Consider the following 19746-nt stretch of genomic DNA (forward strand, 5'->3'; position numbering starts at 1 on the left):
GCCCAGGTCATACGACATGGCACATAACAAATGAACAATATGGCTGGAGGTGGGGGTGAGGGGGGGCTGCAAATGGACGGATACGAATGATGTCAGATTAAATTACAGGTTGGAATTTTGAAATAAAAGGGAATTTTGAAAGTAGATCAGGTAGTGACTGGGGAAGGTGATTGGGTTAATAGTGTTGCTGGATTAACCAGTTCTGACAATATAGGAAAGACAGGTTGTTTGAAACTGTTGAGTTCCAGTTCTGAGAAATGCAACAGAAATAGATGGAAAATGAGTGTTGGGTATGTGGGACGAGCTGCCAGAGTAACTGATAGGGGAGGATACAATCACAATGATTTAAAGAGATTTGAACAAGTTCATGGATAGGAAAGGTTTAGAGCAGGGGTTCCCAACCTTTTTTAAGGCATAGACCCTACCATTAACTGAGGGGTCCATGGACCCCAGGTTGGGAACCCCTGGTTTAGAGGGATGCAGGCCAATAGGACTAGCTCAGGTTTTAGTGCTGTTCAACTATATAACTGAAGTTTCTCCCACCAGGTTTCTTTGAGAGAATGTAAGAGACCATAGAAAGAGGGTGGGGTTGACAGGTGCTTAGAAGGTCAGAATTGACCAAGGTAGACGGAATGGAATTTGCATTTGCAGGAGACCATGTGGGTGTGGAATTGGAAGAAGTGCAAGTAGGTTTGTGCTCCTCCTAGAAGGACCACCTTGATCCCTGGATGGTGGGAAGGGACTGGTCCATTTGGGAAATCTGAGGAGGAAGGGGTGATGAGGGGTCTGGAATTAAAGGTTGAGAAAATTAAGGAAAATAATTCCTTGGATAAGGAGGATGGGGAAAAGGAGCCCTGTTGTCATGGGTAATAGATGGGGACAGGGCAGCAAATATGGTTGAGAGAAAACCATGGTTAAGGTAAAAGGAAGACATCTTAGAAGCACTAGTGTGGGAAGTCTTGTCAGTTGAAAAGACGCAATGGGGATAGAGAGATATGGAAGGCTATGTTAGGTTTGCTGTGGGAACTTTATTTTTTGTGTGACTGTATTTACTGCTATCTTGCATGTGCTCGCTATCTTATATGTGCCTTGTGCTGTGTATAACTGTTGCTATTGTGTTTTGCGCCTTGGCCCTGGAGTAACACTGTTTCATTTGAGTGTATTCGTGTATGGTTCAATGACAATTAAACTTGAACTATGAACTAGGAGCCTCTGTACATGCAACAATAGTTAGACAGAGTCTGAATTGGCAAGGTGAAGGCAGTGGCCTGGGACTGGCACTGGGTGGCACGGTAGCGTAGTGGTAGGCATAACACTATTACAGCACCAGAGACCTGAGTTCAATTCCCACCACTGTCTGTAAGACGTTTCTACATTCCCCATGTAACCAGGGTTTTCTTCTTCCTCGTCTTTCCCAAATGTTGAGTGTTGAACACAGTACCAGCTTTGGTTACCCTGCAGTCATGTTTCCGAGAAGGCAATTACATCATGGTTTTATTCATACCTTATCTCGTTGTAATGCTCTCTGCATTTACACAGAACACCTGCACTTTACTCCTTTAAGATTTTTCTACTACCCACTTATTTACGAGACCTTTTTTTTAAACTTCAGTATTTCCTGAATTTCTCTAACCCGCTAGTTTTGTCCTTTCCCCAAACTCCTTAGCAACACTCTTTGTCGAAGGTTGGTGAAGGCAGCAGTTGGTAAGGAAGAGATGAAAGGTTACTGGGCTATGTGAAGTTGAGATCGCTGTCAGTAGCCACGTCAACTCGAGTGATCTGCTGCACTGATCTGTACACTCGTATTCATTGGGGTGCATTTTGACTGCAGAGATGATATAACTTTTATAAGCCAACTTCATTTTGCTTTTGTTTGTGTTTTGTGTGGTTAATACTAACATAGTTAGGAGAAGACAGCTGAAGACGCCTGTTCTTGCAAAGTGTCAGTGTTAAAGTTATCTCCAAAAACCACACTCTAAAGAGCAGATGAAGGATGAAGGGTCCTGGCATAAGATGTCAACCGTCCATTTCCCTCCACTGATACTGCCTGACCCACTGAGTCCTTTAGCAGTTTTGTTCTGGATTTCAGCATCTGGACTGTATTCCAGAACTCCTGTGTGCTGTTTTTACATGTTCCTGTTTTGGGAATTGCTCTGATTTGGAATTGTTCAGATTTGTGGACATGCTCTGCTTGGCCAGTTCTAATTTCTAAACTGGTTTTGTTTTGTGTTCCAGCTGGAAGATGAGGATTGGGAGGATTGGGAATAAATGCGATGGCACATTGCCTTTTCCAGCTCCTTTCTTGAACTGATTATTTTCTGATCTAATGGACACGGTGTTTATATTCTCAGCCCGTAGTGTATATACAGGTACTGTATGCCATTGCTTCAGTAAGCTGTGTAACATCTTTTATACTGCATGCTGTCGTATCATACACAGGCTTTTTAGCATGTCATTCCAGAGAACTTTGAGCATGGTTTATAATTGTTCAGACTAAAGTGAGAGACATTACTGTTTCTAATGATGTTTTGTTTCCTCGTAATTAACGGCTGGTTGGTTGTGCAATATATATTTTAAATTATACATGCATTTTCTAGCTTTCAGAAATGGAAAACCATTAGTTTTGTAATTCAAATTCCCTTAGATCTTTTACAGATTTGCACTTGCATCTATGAAACTTAAATTATACAAAGTTAATTCACTAATGCATTCTCTGTCAAAGAAGCACTTTTTAAATAAAACCAATGTCAGCTGAAGTGCTGACAGGAAATTGAATTTCTCCATTCAGAGTAACAATGAAGCAAATGCTCTTTTGATAGTGGAGCATTCCAAAATAAAAGTAAAAATGATTTTGATGCTCGAACTGCTGGCATTTGAAATCCTGTGAGTTTACTGTTCTTAAAAAATCAAGATCCTTGCAGCTTAACATGAAGTTTAAAGTTCAAAGTAAATTTATCAAAGTAAGTATGTCACCATATACAAACCTGAGATGCATTTTCCTGTGGGCATTTACAGTAAAGACAAAAACACAATAGAATCAATGAAAGACTGCACTGAACAGAGCGGACAACAACAGTACGCTAAAGGCAACAAGCTGAAAATACAAACGGGAATAAAATTGAAACAACAATAATAAATAAGCATAGATATCGAGCACACGAGATGGATAGTCCTTGAAATTGAGTGCATAGATTGTGGGAATGATTCAGTGACGGGCAAGTGAAGTTCACACAAACTTGTTACTCAAGTTTCAAATGGTCTAGACTGAATTGGGTCTTTAGAACCTATTCCAACTGAAATTGTCACTGTGTTGGTTGTATGTCTAAAAATGCAGCTGGTTGTAATGTCAACCAGATGGTTATTAGACAGTACCCACAGCCTAGTAGGAGCAAGAGGTTGTAGAGTAATGAGAAGGTGCAGAGCTGTGGTGTTGCTGCCGTTCCCGGGGTGTAAGGCAAGCATGCAAAATAGATCGAAAACCTCTTTACTCCACGTACCTTCAGATTGAGGCTGGAGTTTTGTGACAGGATGTGGAGAAAGTTATAAATGCAGTCATCCACTGTGAAGATCTGCATCTGATAGAGTTTGAAATACAAAGCACTGGAGCTACTTATTAGCAGGTTGTGCAGGAAGATTAAATGTTTCAGATCGATGGTGAACAATCTTCAACCTGAAGCATCAACTTTATTTCGCTCTCTGTGGAAATTGCTGAGTATTTTCAAAGTATTTTGTTTTATCTTAATTCCCAGCATTCCCAGTTTTTTTGCCTTTTGAGCCAATCAGTGGCCACTTTATTGGGTACACCTCGTTAATGCAAATATCTAATTAGCCAATCATGTGGCAACAACTCAGTGCATAAAGCATGCAGACATGGTGAAGAGGTTCATTTGTTGTTCAGACCAAACATCAGAAATGTGATCAAAGTGACATTGACCGTGAAATGATTATTGGTGCCAGATGGGGTGGTTTGAGTATATCAGAAACTGCTGAACTCCTGGGATTTTCACACACAACAGTCTCTAGAATTCAGAGAATGCTGCCAAAAACAAACAAACAAACTGAATGGCATTTCTGTGGGCAAAAACGCCTTGTTAATGAGAGGTCAGAGGAGAAAGGTCAAATTGGTTCAAGGCGACAGTAACTCAAATAACCACGCATGGTGTGCAGAAGAGCTGCTCTGAACACACAGCATGTAGAACCTTGGAATGGATGGGCTACACCAGCAGAAGACCACAAACATACACTCAGTGGTTACTTTATTAGGTACTGGAGGTATATAATAAAGTGGCCATTGAGTATATTCACTATGCTACATCCTGGATCTGCCTTTGCTACGGAAATGTACCATCACCATTGTTTCTGAACCTACTGTTGAGGTTTGAACAGGTAAATACAAATTGGTGGATTTTTCTTTTTAAAAAACATACAGACTGTAAATTGGGAACAAAAGTTGAAAATGCTAGAGATACTCTGACATTCAGGTGCCATCTGTGAGTGACTGTTACACAGCAGGACATTTCTTCACATAACTTGTGCCATGAATGTTTCTTGACAGATGCTGTCTGACTTGCTGAGTATTTTGATTAATAAACTTCTGGTTGTACTTAAGACCAAAGAAATTTTCAGTGAAGTTTGAAGATTGTTTTTGAAGGCACACAGGTTTATTGGAACAGCTTCCAAGTGTCTGTAGGGAAGTGATTGTTGACACGACACTGAAGGATGCGAGGCTGATCTGCTGGGTGCAGTAGGGATGCTATTTTGTTCCTCCGCCAACACGATCACAACCTGAACCCAGACTTCACCAACACACATACAAATTCCGTTAGAGAGATTTTGTTACAAAGCTTTAAGAACATTAAGCAATATAAAAATCAAAGTCCTGTTGTACAGAGTGCATGGCCTGCCAACAAGTCAGTTTCCATGATTATTAGATTAGATTATGAGGACACGCAGTCCTCTTTTATTGTCATTTAGTAATGCATGCATTAAGAATATCCCCACAGCAGCTCCAGCCTTACCCGGCCGGAGATATTCCCTGTCCGCTCCATCCCTCAAACAAACCTATTTTCTCTCTTTCTCAGTTCCGTGTGGAAACAATGTTTTGTTACTGATTTAGGACATGAAGTTTGTTTTGCAGCAGCAGTCCCGTACAAAGACGTGAAATCACTAGAAATTACAGAGTAACTAGTGGAAAACGGAATAGTGAAGTAGTGTTCCTGGGTTCGTGGACCATTCAGATATCTGATGGTGCAGAAGAAGAAGCTGTTCCTGAATCATTGATTGCTGGTTTTCAGACTCCTGTACCTCCTCCCTGATGGTATTAATGGGAAAAGGCATCTCTTGGATAGTGGGTGTCCTTAGTGATGGATCACACCTCTTGGAAAATGTCCCTTCTTGTTCCCTCTGGGGGTTTAGTTGGTGACTGGCCTATTTGCAGGGATAGTTTAACAGACTCCTGGCCAAAGACACTTCTGCGGTTGCTCCATTTTGTATCAGCTGTTCTGTTGACAGCTCCTTCCTCACCAGCATTTCTGCAACTTGCCCTTCTCCTTGTACCTCAAATTTCTCCTCCACCCCTCCCCATCAATCCCCTTCCTCCTTATTGCACTCAGAGCTTTCCCGTAATCCATCCTCATGCACCCTGCGGCCTTCACATTCGTCAGCGTCCCCTTCGCCACCAACTCTGCAGGGCTTTGTTCCTTCTGAGCCACTTGTGTCCATCCCCCATCTCCCCTGTTCCTCTCTCTCCTCCACATATGCACTCACTCACTCCCCTCACTCCCTCTCACCCACCGGAAACTGTTGACTTGAGGTGATCTCCCTGCAGCTTTCGCCTGTTCCAGAAGTTTCACCAGGTAAGGTGGCCGGTGTCCGGCTGTGTGCCATCGGATGTAAGGATCGAGAGTGTTAGTGATGGAGCCCAGGCTGTCTGTGTCCAAATCAGAATCAAGTGCGACAGCAGTACAGTGCCAGATATAAAAATCTACAATAAGTTATAACATAGAAACATAGAAAACCTACAGCACAATACAGGTCTTTCGGTCCACAATGCTGTGCCGAACATGTAGGTACTTTAGAAATTACCTCGGGATACCCATAGCCCTCTATTTTTATAAGCTCCATGTACCTATCCAGGAGTCTCTTAAAAGACGCTGTCGTATCCGCCTCCACCACCATCGCCGGCAGCCCATTCCACGCACTCACCACTCTCTGTCTTTTTAAAAAAAACTTACCCCTGACGTCTCCTCTGTACCTTCTTCCAAGCACCTTGAAACTGTGCCCTCTCGTGTTAACCATATTGTTTATTAACAAATAAATAAATATTGGAAAAAGGAATACGTGGGTTCATGGGCCGTTCAAAAATCCGTTAGTGGGGAAGAAGCTGTTTGTGAATCGTTGTATGTCTTCAAGTTCCTGTACCTTAACCCTCCACCTCCTCTCCCCACCACCCCAAAGAAGGCATGTCCAGGATAGGGGAGGGTCCTTAATGATAGATGCTGCCCTCTTCTGGGACACAGTCATTAACGGCAGCGTCGGTGCGGTTTGTGTGTGAATGTCTGTGGAGACTTTCTCTCACAGGCCACCCTGCCAACCCCCCCCCCCCCCACCACGCCATAGGAAGATCCTTGCCTGGGGTTTGGTGCCTTGAGTTCCCAGAGAAGAGAACAGTTGTCGACAGTGTTTAGTTCCAAGGAACTCATGTTCTAACCCCCGCGGTTACCTCCTGGTGGGTATTTACAGGTGGCACTGACTCTCCAGGGTCTGATGGAAACTCCGCTGTCTCCTGAACCCCCACCTCCGCGCCAGCCTCTCCACCCCCCGAACCCCCGCACCCCCATGAATGAAATCATTCACTCCAGCGGATGGCGATATTGTTAAATGTTTATCTGTGAGAGCCAGGAACTGGCGGAGCGAGCATTGTGCGAGAGCCAGTGGGCGCAGCTCCTGCCGTCCCGGCCTCTTCTGCGGAGACAGAGTGCACACTCCACTGCACCTGCTATAAAAATGTAAAGCACCACTGTGAAGAGCACCTTTATTGTGTGTCTGCTAACCAGGGATGGAAGCAGACGTCATGGATCAGAGGTCTCAGGTTGGAGTCAGGCTCCAGCAGCCGCCCCACCAGGTCGCGGCAATCCCGGCTCAGTTCCAGTTGCTGCGGAAACACCACCCCGTTCTGCTGGAGCCACAACATCTTAGGGATGTTGGAGTCGTCAAAGGGCAGGTGCCCGCATAGGATGATGTACAAAACGATGCCCATACTCCAAATGTCGCTCTTGACGCTATCGTGTGGGACCCCCTGCAGAACCTCTGGCGCTGCGTACGCGGTGCTCCCACAGAAGGTCTTGCTGAGCTCCCCCGTGCCGCTGCGGAAGTACTTGGCGAAACCGAAGTCGGCCAACTTTACGTTGAAGCTTTTGTCGAGCAGTGTGTTCTCGCACTTGAGATCCCGGTGTGCGATGCCGCAGTCGTGGCAGTAGCGGATAGCCTGGGCCAGCTGGCGGAACAGGGTTTTGGCCAGAGACTCCGGGAGCGGACCCTCCCTCCTGATGTGTTCAAGAATGTCGCCGCCCTCCGCCAGCTCCATCACGATATAGATGTGGCCATCATCCGTCTCACAGATCTCGTGGACTTTAATAATGTTCTTGTGGTCCAGATGTTTCACGATTTGTAACTCGCGCGGAAGAAACTTCTGAATGAAATCTGGAAGGGAACACAGTGAACACAGTTTAAACAATGGCTTTGTGGCCAATTATAGCACAGGGTCCTGGAGAATTGGGTACCGGAGAACCGAGGTACGGGGGAGAGGATGTGGAGGGGAACAGAACCGAGGAATGGGTGCAAACGCAGCCTATGCGGGAAACTTGATGGAATGGAATGCCCCTGCCAGTTGAGAGAAGGGGAGAGTGGGCGGGGGTGGGGGTGCAAAACGAGGGTTGTGGCCGCTATTTAGCGGGAGATGCGCGTTAACCCTTTCAAACCCTTCAAGATTTCGATGCACAGTACGGATCCATGGAGTCACAGGGTGGAGCAGGCCTTGCCAGCCATCCACACTAGAGACGCCAGAGACAGTAGATGTTGGATACTCCAACCGTAACACACCTGCTGAGGAAGTCGGTGGGTCGAGCTGCGTGTGTGGATGGAAAGGAATTTCTGCAGAGCTTCGATTGGAAATACCAGTTTCTTTTCCCTACTCGACCCAGAGGCTCCATGCTCAGCTTGTCTCTTTGTTCCCCACTGGTCCCTCAATCCCCTTCATTTAGAGATACAGCATGGTAACAGGTCTTTCCAGCCCAACAAGCCACTAACTCGCACGTCTTTGGAATGTGTGAGAAAATAGGAAGAAACCCACATGGTCAGAGGAGAATGTACAAACTTCTTACAGACAGCGGTGGTAATTGAACCTGGGTTACACTACCATGCCAGCCATTTTTAATGACTTTAATCTGCTAATGGAATGATTCTGGATGTTGCTTAATCTTGCCCCCTCATCTCCCTCATTGCATTGTAAACACTCCCGCGCCGCCCATATTCCCTACGACCTGGGAAACCCAGAACAATCACGTCAGGCATAAGTTAGATTCTTTACTCAGTGGGGTTCCTCGGAGCTGTCTCCTTACCTTCACCAGTGTGGGAACACATTGGTCCATTAACCCATTGTGACCACCCACAGCTGTTCCCACCTTCACCAATCCATTATGTGGTTTTGTGGTCACGTTAACTCTTCACTGTGGAGCCAACCCCACCGCATCTCCTTCTCTGATCAGCTCCCAGCTCTGGGTTTGTTCCTGTGTACCTGCAGTCCTATCTCCTAGGTAATGGTTACCCCTTACTCCTGCTCCCTAAACCAGATGTATAGGAGCATTAGTGGGTACATTAGCCGCCCTTTCTTGTACAACTGTGATCGCACCACAATAATACCACAAAACCATAAAACACCAACATTCAAAAGTTTTGTTTAAAGTTCCAGATTTCAAAAGACACAAGCTGGGAGGTAACCACAGTTCTGTAAAGATAAATGGAGCAGGCACGGTGAACCTGCAGAGAGGGGGGAATCATCAGAGACTATTTTCTAAATGGAGAGAAAATTCAAAAATCTGAGGTTCAAAGTTACTTGGGAGTCCTTGTACAGGATTCCCTAAAGGTTAATTTGCAGGTTGTGTCTGTGGTTAGGAAGGCAAATGAGGTTAGCATTCACTTCAAGAGGACTAGAATAAAAAAGCAAGTACGTAATGTTGAGACTACGTAATGATGAGGACTCACTTGGAATATTGTGAGTAGTTTTGGGCCTTATCTTAGAAAGGATGTGCTGACATTGGAGAGGGTTCAAAGGAGGTTCACGAAAATGATTCCAAGATTGAATGGCTTGTCATATGAAGAGTGTCTGATGGGGCTGAGACTATATTGACTCGAATTCAGAAGAATGAGGGCTGACCTAATCGAGACCCATCGAATAGTGAAATGCCTTGATAGAGTGGATGTTGAGAGTTTAAGACCAGAGGGCACAGCGTCAGAATAGAAGGTGTCCTTTTAGAACGGAGATGAGGAATTTCTTTACAAACAGTGGTGAATCTGTAATTCATTGCCACAAGCGGCTATGGTGGCTGGGTCTTTGTGTGTATTTAAGGCCGAAGTTGATAGATTCTTGATTGATCAGGGCATGAAGGGATATGGAGAGAAGGCAGGAGTTTGGGGCCGAGGAAAATCAGATCAGCCATGATGAAATGGCGGAGCAGACTTGATGGTCCAAATGGCCTAATTCTGCTCCTTTGTCTTATGATCGGGTGAATCACAGTTTCTATTGCTGTGCAGGATGCTGGAGTGACTGGGAACAGACCTGATGTCTGTACTGAAAGCTGCTGTGAATTAAACAGATTGATGATCAAGTTCATCGGGGTATGAGACCTCTGCACTCCAGGTGTTGGGTGAAACTCCCAGGTCGAAGCAGGCGACCAGGACCGACTCCGTTTATAGTCATGGAGCACTACAACACAAACAGGCCCTTTGGCCTGGCTAGTCCACACCGACCTGTTCCATCTACTCACAGCTGGATTGTAGCCCTCCTCTCCCACTCCCATCCATGAACTAATCCACACTTCCTTTAAATGTTGCAGCTGAACCCACATCCAACACTCGTTCCACACTCTCACCACCCTCTGACTCAGGAAGTTTCCCCTCCTGTTCCCCTTAAATATTTCACCTTTCACTCTTAACCCAGGACCTCTAGTTCTAGTCCCACTCAATCTCAGTGGAAAATACCTGCTTGCATTTACACTATCTATACCCCTCGTAATTTTTAAGCTTATAAGATTTTATTTTATTTAGAAATATGGCACGGTAAGAGACCCTTCCAGCCCAATGAGCCCGTGCTGCCCAATTACACTTGTGACCAATAACCTACTAACCCACACAAGATGCTGGAGGAATTCAGCAGAGCAGGCAATGCTGAGACTGTTCATCAGGACTGCTGATGACGTGTCCCAGCCTGAAACGTCATCTACTCTTTTCCATAGATGCTGTCTAGAACATAGAATAGTACAGCACAGTACAGGCCCTTTGGCCCACAATATTGTGCCGACCCTCAAACCCTGCCTCCCATATAAGCCCCCACCTTAAATTCATCCATATACCTGTCTAGTAGTCTCTTAAACTTCACTACTGTATCTGCCTCCACCATTGACTCAGGCAGTGCATTCCACGCACCAACCACTCTCTGAGTAAAAAAACTTCCTCTAATATCCCCCTTGAACTTCCCACCCCTTACCTTAAAGCCATGTCCTCTTGTATTGAACAGTGGTGCCCTGGGGAAGAGGCGCTGGCTATCCACTCTATCTATTCCTCTTATTATCTTGTACACCTCTGTCATGTCTCCTCTCATCCTCCTTCTCTCCAAAGAGTAAAGCCCTAGCTCCCTTAGTCTCTGATCATAATGCATACTCTCTAAACCAGGCAGCATCCTGGTAAATCTCCTCTGTACCCTTTCCAATGCTTCCACATCTTTCCTATAGTGAGGTGACCAGAACTGGACACAGTACTCCAAGTGTGGCCTAACCAGAGTTTTATAGAGCTGCATCATTACATCGCGACTCTTAAACTCTATCCCTCGACTTATGAAAGGTAACACCCCATAAGCTTTCTTAACTACTCTATCCACCTGTGAGGCAACTTTCAGGGATCTGTGGACATGTACCCCCAGATCCTTCTGCTCCTCCACACTACCAAGTATCCTGCCATTTACTTTGTACTCTGCCTTGGAGTTTGTCCTTCCAAAGTGTACCACCTTACACTTCTCCGGGTTGAACTCCATCTGCCACTTCTCAGCCCACTTCTGCATCCTATCAATGTCTCTCTGCAACCTTTGACAATCCTGTACACTATCTACAACACCACCAACCTTTGTGTTGTCTGCCAACTTGCCAACCCACCCTTCTACCCCCCACATCCAGGTCGTTAATAAAAATCACGAAAAGTAGAGGTCCTAGAACAGATCCTTGTGGGACACCACTAGTCACAACCCTCCAATCTGAATGTACTCCCTTCCACCACGACCCTCTGCCTTCTACAGGCAAGCCAATTCTGAATCCACCTGGCCAATCTTCCCTGGATCCCATGCCTTCTGACTTTCTGAATAAGCCTACCGTGTGGAACCTTGTCAAATGCCTTACTAAAATCCACATAGATCACATCCACTGCACTACCCTCATCTATATGCCTGGTTACCTCCTCAAAGAACTCTATCAGGTTTGTTAGACACGATCTGCCCTTCACAAAGTCATGCTGACTGTCCCTGATCAGACCATGATTCTCTAAATGCCTATAGATCCTATCTCTAAGAATCTTTTCCAACAGCTTTCCCACCACAGAAGTAAGGCTCACTGGTCTATAATTACCCGGACTATCCCTACTACCTTTTTTGAACAAGGGGACAACATTCGCCTCCCTCTAATCCTCCAGTACATTTCCAGGGACAACGAGGACGTAAAGATCCTAGCCAGAGGCTCAGCAATCTCTTCCCTCGCCTCGTGGAGCAGCCTGGGGAATATTCCATCAGGCCCCGGGGCTTTATTCGTCCTAATGTATTTTAACAACTCCAACACCTCCTCTCCCTTAATATCAACATGCTCCAGAACATCAACCTCACTCATATTGTCCTCACCATCAAGTCTAGCCTGCTGTATTCTTCCAGCAATTTGTGTGGGTTCCAGTAGCTCCAGATTTTCTCTTGTTTGTGATCGAACTTACTAACTCGCACATCGTGGGAGGAAACGAAAGCATCAGGAGGAAACCCACGCAGTCATGGGGAGAAAGTACAAACTCCTTACAGACGGTGGCAAAACTGAGCCTAGACTGCTGTTGCTGTCCTAGTGTTACGCTATCTGCAAAAGCCTCTGTGCCTCCCGTCATTCTCAGAATCACTGAGCTATGTTGTCCAATTTGTTGATTTGCAGCACAGTAACATTGCAATACATACAAATGCTGCAAATACAATAAGAAATGTTAAAAAGTCATGTAAAAAGAGAGAATGAGGTCCTAACCTATTCAACCTTTCAGCTCCTCAAATCCCAGCAATCTCCTTTTAAATTTTCTCTACACTCTTTCAACCTTATTTACATCTTTCCTGGAGGTAGATGACCAAAACTGCACACAATACTCCAAATTATGCCTCGGCAACGTCTTAATTTCAACATAACATCCCATCTCCTGTACTCAATACATTGCTTTACAAACGCCATTGTACCAAATGCTCTCTTTATGATCCTATCTACCGGTGACACCACTTCAAGGGATTATGGGCCTATATTCCCACATCCCTCTCTTCACTCTTCAGTACCCTACTGCTTATCGTGGAAGTCCTTGGTTGGTCCTCCCAAAGTGTAACACCTCGTGTTTGCTTGCATTAAAATCCCCAGCTGTCATTTTCAGCCCATTTTTCCAGCTGGTCCAGATCCTGCAAACTTTTATAGTTTTCCTCCCTGTCCACTGCGCCCCAATCTTGGTGTTGCCCCAAATTATTCACCCAGTTTAAACCTAGGTCGGGACTGCGGTGAGTCTGTCTTCTAGAGTTAAACCAGAATCATCAGCCCACGGTCTCTGCGACTTCGCCGTCACATTAAATGTTAGCCTCGGCCTCTCCCGCGGCTGCCTGACCTGCTGAGTATCTCGCACATTTAAATCAGAACGCCAGCAGCTGCCGTGTTTTACATTTTCGTCAGGGACGGGCTGTGTTGAAGCAATAGCCGGGGCGCCGAAGCCTGGCTAATCACCGCACGAGCAATTTCATTAAAGCTGCCGTCATCGGCGGAAATTCTTATTAACCAAACTGATCTGGTGACTGGAAGCTGCCGAAATTTAGTGTTGTGGAGGCGCTGATGTTGTTTGTTGGGTCTAAGTTTTGATCACTCTGTACAACGGTCAATGGTTTCGTCCTAGTTGTGTAGTTTTTTTTTGGTAAATCTGAGTATAATTTCATTGAGCAACACACACAAAATGCTGGAGGAACTCAGCAGGTTAGGCAGAATCTATCGGGCAAATGAACAGTTAACGTTTCAGGGTGAACTCCTTCATCAGGGTTGGAAAGGAAGAGGGCAGAAGCCCTACTGTTAATTCCCCTCCATGGATGTCCCCGGACACGCTGAGTTCCTCCAGCATTTTGAGTGTGTTGTTCAAGATTTGCAGCATCTGGGGAATCTCGTGTGAAAAATCTCTCAAGGCTGTTGCCCTTGACTGGACGACCTGAGTTATAAGGAAAGTTTGAATAGGTTAGGATTTCATTCCCTGGACCGTAGAAGTTTGAGGGGAGATTTGATAGGAGTATACAAAATTATGAGGCATATGACAGGGTAAATGCAACCAGGCTTTTTCCGCTGAGGTTGGGTGGGAGTACAACCAGAAGTCGTGAGCAACGGTGAAAGCTGAAAAGTTTAAGGGGAACCTTTGGGGAAACTTCTTCACTCAGAGGGTGGTGAGAGTGTGTGGCGAGCTGCCAACGCAAGTGGTGCATGCGAAGTCGCTTTCAACGTTTAAGAGAAATTTGCAAAAGTACATGGATGGTAGGCCTGTGGTTCCGTTGCAGATCATAGAGGAGTACAGCACGGAAACAGGTCCTTCTGCTATCTAGTCCATGCCAACCCATTTGAACTGCCTATTCCCATCGACGGGGTGAAGCTTAGATGGTTCGGCACGGACTAGATGGGCAGAAGGGCCTGTTTCTGTGCTATACTTCTCTGTGACTCTAGTTTAATTTATGACATTTTTCTTGTGAATGCTGCTTATCTGACTCTATGTGCCAGTGATGCTGGTGCAAGTAGGTTTTTCATTGCGCCTATGCCCACATGTACAATAAACTCAGCTTTCCGAGCTCGCCGGTAAATTCTTACCCTTGGGCGCAGTCCGCTGGTTGATGATTTTAATGGCCACTTTGGTCTGCAGGCGCTTGCTGTAAGCTTCCTTGACTTTGGAGTAAGTTCCCTCCCCGATGGTGTTCCCCAGCTGGTATCCTTTCGACAACAGCAGCTTGTCCATCGCTTTTCATCCACTGTCCTACCAATTTCAGCGATCACATTCCTCAGTTACCCAGTTCCACAGAACCTAACCAACCTTTTCCGGCTTCCTAAATTATTTCTAAAATTGAACATTATTAACAAATATCCAAACCCGGACGTGGCCACTCAGCAAAACAACCCCGGCAGGTAAAATATGCCTTGATTGTGATGGCATAATTTCGCTGTTACGAAGGAGACTTTATGCTGAAGCTGATTTACCGATATTAATGTTTCAACTGTATTACAGAGATAATCGTGAACGTTAGTTTTCAGCTCTAGCTGTAAGGGACCGACGCTCGGTTTGTTTCCGTTAACCCGTTAATTCAACGCTGGTAGCTTCTCCTTTCGATTTCTCGCTGTCGTGAGATCGCCCAGGGCAGCTCCAAACCTTCCCTGGGACCGAGGACACATTACTCCCGACCCGGGAGGAGGGGTGGGGGGGGGGGTGGTTCTGGCTGAAGTCGTCTCATTTTCGTCCGATAGTGCCGCTTGAAAGGAAAATAACATTTCCTCATAGAGTTAATGTAATGTTTATTAAATCATTTCAAACCGGCGTGTCCCACAGGTTCGGAATTGTCTGGCTTGCCGACCCTACACTGGATAAGATGTAGGAGCGGGATGAGACCGCTCGGTTCTCTGGCCCGACTTTCCCTCGCCCATCTTCCCTGTCTTTCTGCCAAACCCCGATCGCCTTACCAGCTAGAATCTCGTCTCAACCTGAATTACACCCAAGGAAACTGCCCCATATTTCCTAGAGAGGAGATCCCAGCCTCCCAAGGCCCCGGGGGGTTGTCCTCGATCTTCAAGGACACTACTGTACCTCGTTCCGGGTCCATGCCCTGACCCAACCCAGAAAACATCCTCCTCGCATTTTCATAGCTTGCCGCGGGATCTGGACCAGCTGGAAAAATGGGGTGAAAATGGCAGATGGAATTCAATGTAGACGAGTGCAAGGTTTTGCACTTCGGTAGGACCAACCGGGATAGGTCTTACACAGTGAACGGTGGGGCACTGAGGAGTGTGATAGAACAAAGGGATCTGGGAATACTGGTCCATAATACGTTGAAAGTGGTGTCGCAGGTAGATAGGGTCATAAAGAAAGCTTTTGGCACATTGGCCTTCATAAATCAGTGTATTGAGTACAGGAGTTGGGATGTTCTGTTGAAGTTGTATAAGACAGTGGTGAGGCCGTATTGTGTGCAGTTTTGGTCACCTACCTACAGGAAAGATGTAAATAAGGTTGAAAGAGTACAGAGGAAATTTACAAGGATGTTGCCGGGTCTGGAAAGCCTGAGTTATACGAAAAGATTGAACAGACCTGTAACAAGAGAAAATCTGCAGATGCTGGAAATCTGAGAAGACACACAAAATGCTGGAGGAACCCAGCAGGCTAGGTAGCATCTATGGAAAAAAGTACAGTCGACATCGGCCTTGCCGAAAGGTTTCAGCCCGAAACGTCGACGGTACTTTTTTCAATAGATGCTACCTGGCCTGCTCAGTTCCTCCAGCATTTTATGTGTGTTGTTTGAATAGATCTGTATTTTATTCCTTGGAACCTAGAAGATCGAGGGGAGATTTGATAAAGGTATACGAAATTATGAGGGGTATAGATAGGGTAAATGCAAGCAGGCTTTCCCACTGAGGTTGGGTGGGGCTATAATCAGAGGTCATGGGTTAAGGGTGAAAGGTGAAAAGTTTAAAGGGAACATGAGGGGAATTTCTTCACTCAGAGGTTTGTGAGAGTGTGGAATGAGCTGCCGGCGCACGTGGTGCATGCGAGCTCGAGTTCACTGTTTAAGAGAAGTTTGGATGGTACATGGATGGTAGGGGTGTGGAGGGCTGTGGTCCCGGTTCCGGTCGATGGGAGTAGGCAGTGGTTCGGCACGGACTGGATGGGCCGAAGGGACTGTTCTCTATGACTCTAGGACTGCTTATCGCGGAAACTCACCTCGCCGATCACCTGGTCCCGATCTATCCGATCTTTGCCCGATCACCCTCAGATCTCCACACTCGGAACCCTCGGCCTATCCTGGGCCCCTCCACACTCGGAAACCCCGGCCTTTCCTGGGCCCCTCCACACTCGGAACCCCCGGCGTATCCCGGGCCACTCCACACTCGGAACCCTCAGCCTATCCCGGGCCCTCCACACTCGGAACCCCCGGCCTATCCTGGGCCCCTGCACTCTCGGAACCCCCGGCCTATCCTGGGCCCTTCCACACTCGGAACCCCCGGCCTATCCTGGGCCCCTGCACTCTCGGAACCCCCGGCCTATCCTGGGCCCCTCCACACTCGGAACCCCCGGCCTATCCTGGGCCCTTCCACACTCGGAACCCCCGGCCTATCCTGGGCCCCTGCACTCTCGGAACCCCCGGCCTATCCCGGGCCCCTCCGCACTCCGGACCCCGGCGACTCTCGCCATGAAGCCGTTGCCGTGAGGGGAGGAAAGGTCCGTGAGAAGAGCAAAAAGATCTCGGGGTTCAGGTCGCCCACGCTTCATCAGTTACTGCTGCAATGTGAACGGGTTCTCTTTCCGACTGTGCTGCGGAGATTGGACATAGTAAAATACTATCCGGTAACATTTTGACAGTTTGTTGGATGTAAGCAATTGCACCCATCGGTTTGCGAACAATGAGAAGGACTACTGTCGCATATGCAGCCGGGCGCCGCGTCTTCCTGCAACTCTGCGGCTTTCGGTGCAGCCGGCGCGGTGCGGTTCCCGTGTCCGGTGAATGTTGGAGCGCCCCACGACAGCGGAGGAGCCGCGGCCGTTCTCCTCCGGAAATCGGGAACTCTAATCAAACCAACACCCAAAACGGTGGCACAGAGTCAATGAATGTCGAAGTTCGGCAGTGCGCACGGCAGCCGGATCCACGGGCGAAGGTGCGTAAGAACACACGGCGTGCCTCGTCCACCCGCGAACATCAATCTCCGCCAGCTACGTGGCCCGTCTATTTCATGGCTCGGTATTGTGACGTCTCCAGCCTGACCCAGGGGTAACAGGATGGTCGTTAACACATTCTGATCAATCTGACGGGAGTCTACCCCTCCATCTCCTCATTCCAGTGAGTAGCGGCCGTTTACGAAACTTCTTCCCTTCGTGTGTCACCGCCCGGCGGCTGACCATTGTCTGTGTCTGTTCCCAACAAGGGATGAGCTCCCCGACAGACCCCGAGCCCAGGAGGTTCCCCATCGAAGCAGGCGATTCCAAGGGATCTGTGTCGAGACCACGAAACCTGGAGTCCGAGACGCCAAACCAACGTGCCGCCAGGTAAGTGTGATCATCCCGGCTTGGTAACAGACTCAGACCAGGCCCGACGGCTCTGACCTTTCCCCATTGATCTTAACGGGTGGACGAGGGCACCAGCAGAATTCCCCCAGAGAGATGTTGAAAACGCTTTTACAAATGTCTTCATCGGCCGGCGTACTCTGGAGAGAACTGTCGGCCGGGTCTGGGAACTCACCGCTCCCCAAACTTCGGGAAAAATTAGCTTTCCGAAATGGTAAAATACACCATCCCTCAAGATCTTACAGAACCCTTTCAGTGAAGTGTCTGTGACCTCACAGTGCACGGACACTCCACAATGTTTCAGGGGCAGGAGCGCCGGCGCGATGCCAGTTGGTTTTCATTTACACTTATATATATATATAATTGTAAATGAAAACCTATATATATAATATTAAATCAGTAGCCCAAATTAGAAATAAAAAGTAGTGAGGTACTGTTGATAGGTTCAGTGTCCATTCAAAACTCGGAAGGCAGAGGGGAAGAAGCTGTCTAAGTTGACTAAGTTTGCAATTCTCTGCCGCTTATTTAAATCCTGGCAGTAGCCCACCCCCACCCCCTCCCCATACCAGGTAGTGATGCGGCCAGTTACATCTGCCAAGCTGCATCTGCAGAAATTCGCGAGTGTCTTTTGTGACATGCTAAATCTCTTCAAGCTCCTAACGATGTATGGCTTCCTTGTAACTGCGTGGGTATGGTGGATCCAGGTTAGGTCCCCGGAGATATTGACACTCTGGTACTTGAAATTGCTCACTCTTTCCACTTCTGATCCCTCTGCGAGAGTGTTCCCTCGTCTTGCCCTTTCAGCAGCCCACAATCCATTTCTTTGGTTTTACAGACGTTGCTGCGATACCTTTCAACTACCTGACGTCTCGCTGCCGCACCCCCTCTCACCACCTGAAATTCTGCCAACAATTGTTTCACTGCTGTCAGCTGTGGGCGCAGGAGCGGTCGCTACTCTGTCTACACCGATGGGAATTGCGGACTTAACAGCAGTTTGGGAGGGTCTGTGGAACCCTCCCCGAGCTCCCCCTGTTTCTGGGGCAGAGTCACAGGCCCAGCCGCACGCCTGTCTCCTTCCCCGCGCCGCCGCTGCACAGCTCCACGATCAGAGTGAGTCCCGAGAGGAATTTACTGGTGGGGACGATAATGTCAGGGGTGAATTCGGGAACAGTCCCGATTAGGGAACTGGCGAAGTTCAGGATTCCGTGATCGGTTCCCTGGAAGAAAATCACCGGCGCCGAGCGATGCCAGGAACCCGGTGTGGATTCGGACCGTCATTATCTGCCAAATCCAGGCGAAAACAGCCGGCGCCAGAACTTCAGTTCCAGCCGCGAAAGTGCCGCTGTCATACAAATTCATGAACGTCCCTCACCATCGGGATTGGTGGAAGTGCTAGGTTAATGTAAGTTAGTGATAGTTTTGTGTAAGGTTAGGTTAACATTGGTGCAGGTTTTAAGAGTGGTGTAGTATTAGTTAGTGGTGACTAGTGTATTAGCCTTGCAGCGTTGCCCTCTATGCAATGTGGTAGTTACAAGTTGCCAGTGTTTTCCCTGAACTTGATGCTGACGTGACATTAATCAGGTTTTTTTCCTTCCCTGTGCAGACAGCTGAGAAGATGTCCGGGTAGTCACTGCCTGACCATTCCTCACGTTTCCATCGATGTTTATATTGCAATGGACAGGAATCCTCCGACACGTGCAACGTAGCCAGCCACTAAATATTAGTATAAAATGCGAAAATATGGGAGCAGGTAGTGGAAGACTAGGCTATTGTGGTGGCTGCCTCAGAAAATGTCTCTGTACGATGCAATAAAAGTAGTCTTCAAATACCTCTCATTCACGGGGGCCGACCCTTATCTCAATGAATTCTATCAGCTCCCTCGCTTGCCGCCCCGGCCGGCCGCTCTAATAAAGTAATTAT

General features: G+C 47.2%; 2 protein-coding genes across 4 annotated transcripts in view; one reads left to right on the forward strand and one right to left on the reverse strand.

Moving 5' to 3' along the window:
* Window positions 1–4626, forward strand: part of bsdc1 (BSD domain containing 1) — a 46359-nt gene extending 41733 nt beyond the window's left edge. For all 3 annotated transcript variants that reach the window (XM_063034742.1, XM_063034743.1, XM_063034744.1), the window contains one exon: window positions 2236–4626. In XM_063034742.1, the coding sequence (XP_062890812.1) occupies window positions 2236–2268 (33 nt within the window). In that variant the 3' untranslated portion in view covers window positions 2269–4626. The remainder of the gene's footprint in view (window positions 1–2235) is intronic.
* A 1288-nt stretch (window positions 4627–5914) lies between these two features.
* Window positions 5915–14605, reverse strand: LOC134338702 (testis-specific serine/threonine-protein kinase 3-like). The gene is made up of 2 exons (XM_063034745.1): window positions 14376–14605; window positions 5915–7701 (listed from the first exon to the last, which is right to left on the reverse strand). Exons 1-2 carry the CDS (start codon window positions 14518–14520, stop codon window positions 7034–7036), a joined length of 813 nt encoding a protein of 270 aa, XP_062890815.1. The 5' UTR covers window positions 14521–14605; the 3' UTR covers window positions 5915–7033.
* Between the last annotated feature and the right edge of the window lie 5141 nt (window positions 14606–19746).

Source organism: Mobula hypostoma, chromosome 28 (assembly GCF_963921235.1).
Source record: "Mobula hypostoma chromosome 28, sMobHyp1.1, whole genome shotgun sequence".
In the NCBI taxonomy this organism is placed as follows: Eukaryota; Metazoa; Chordata; class Chondrichthyes; order Myliobatiformes; family Myliobatidae; genus Mobula; species Mobula hypostoma.

Bases quoted from the DNA above. Each gene is read 5' to 3' on its own strand.
- LOC134338702 (XM_063034745.1), bottom strand. From the start codon at position 14,520: ATGGACAAGCTGCTGTTGTCGAAAGGATACCAGCTGGGGAACACCATC. The intron at 7,702-14,375 runs GTAAGAATTTAC...GTTCCCTTCCAG, and splicing joins CCAGCGGACTGCGCCCAAGG to ATTTCATTCAGAAGTTTCTT.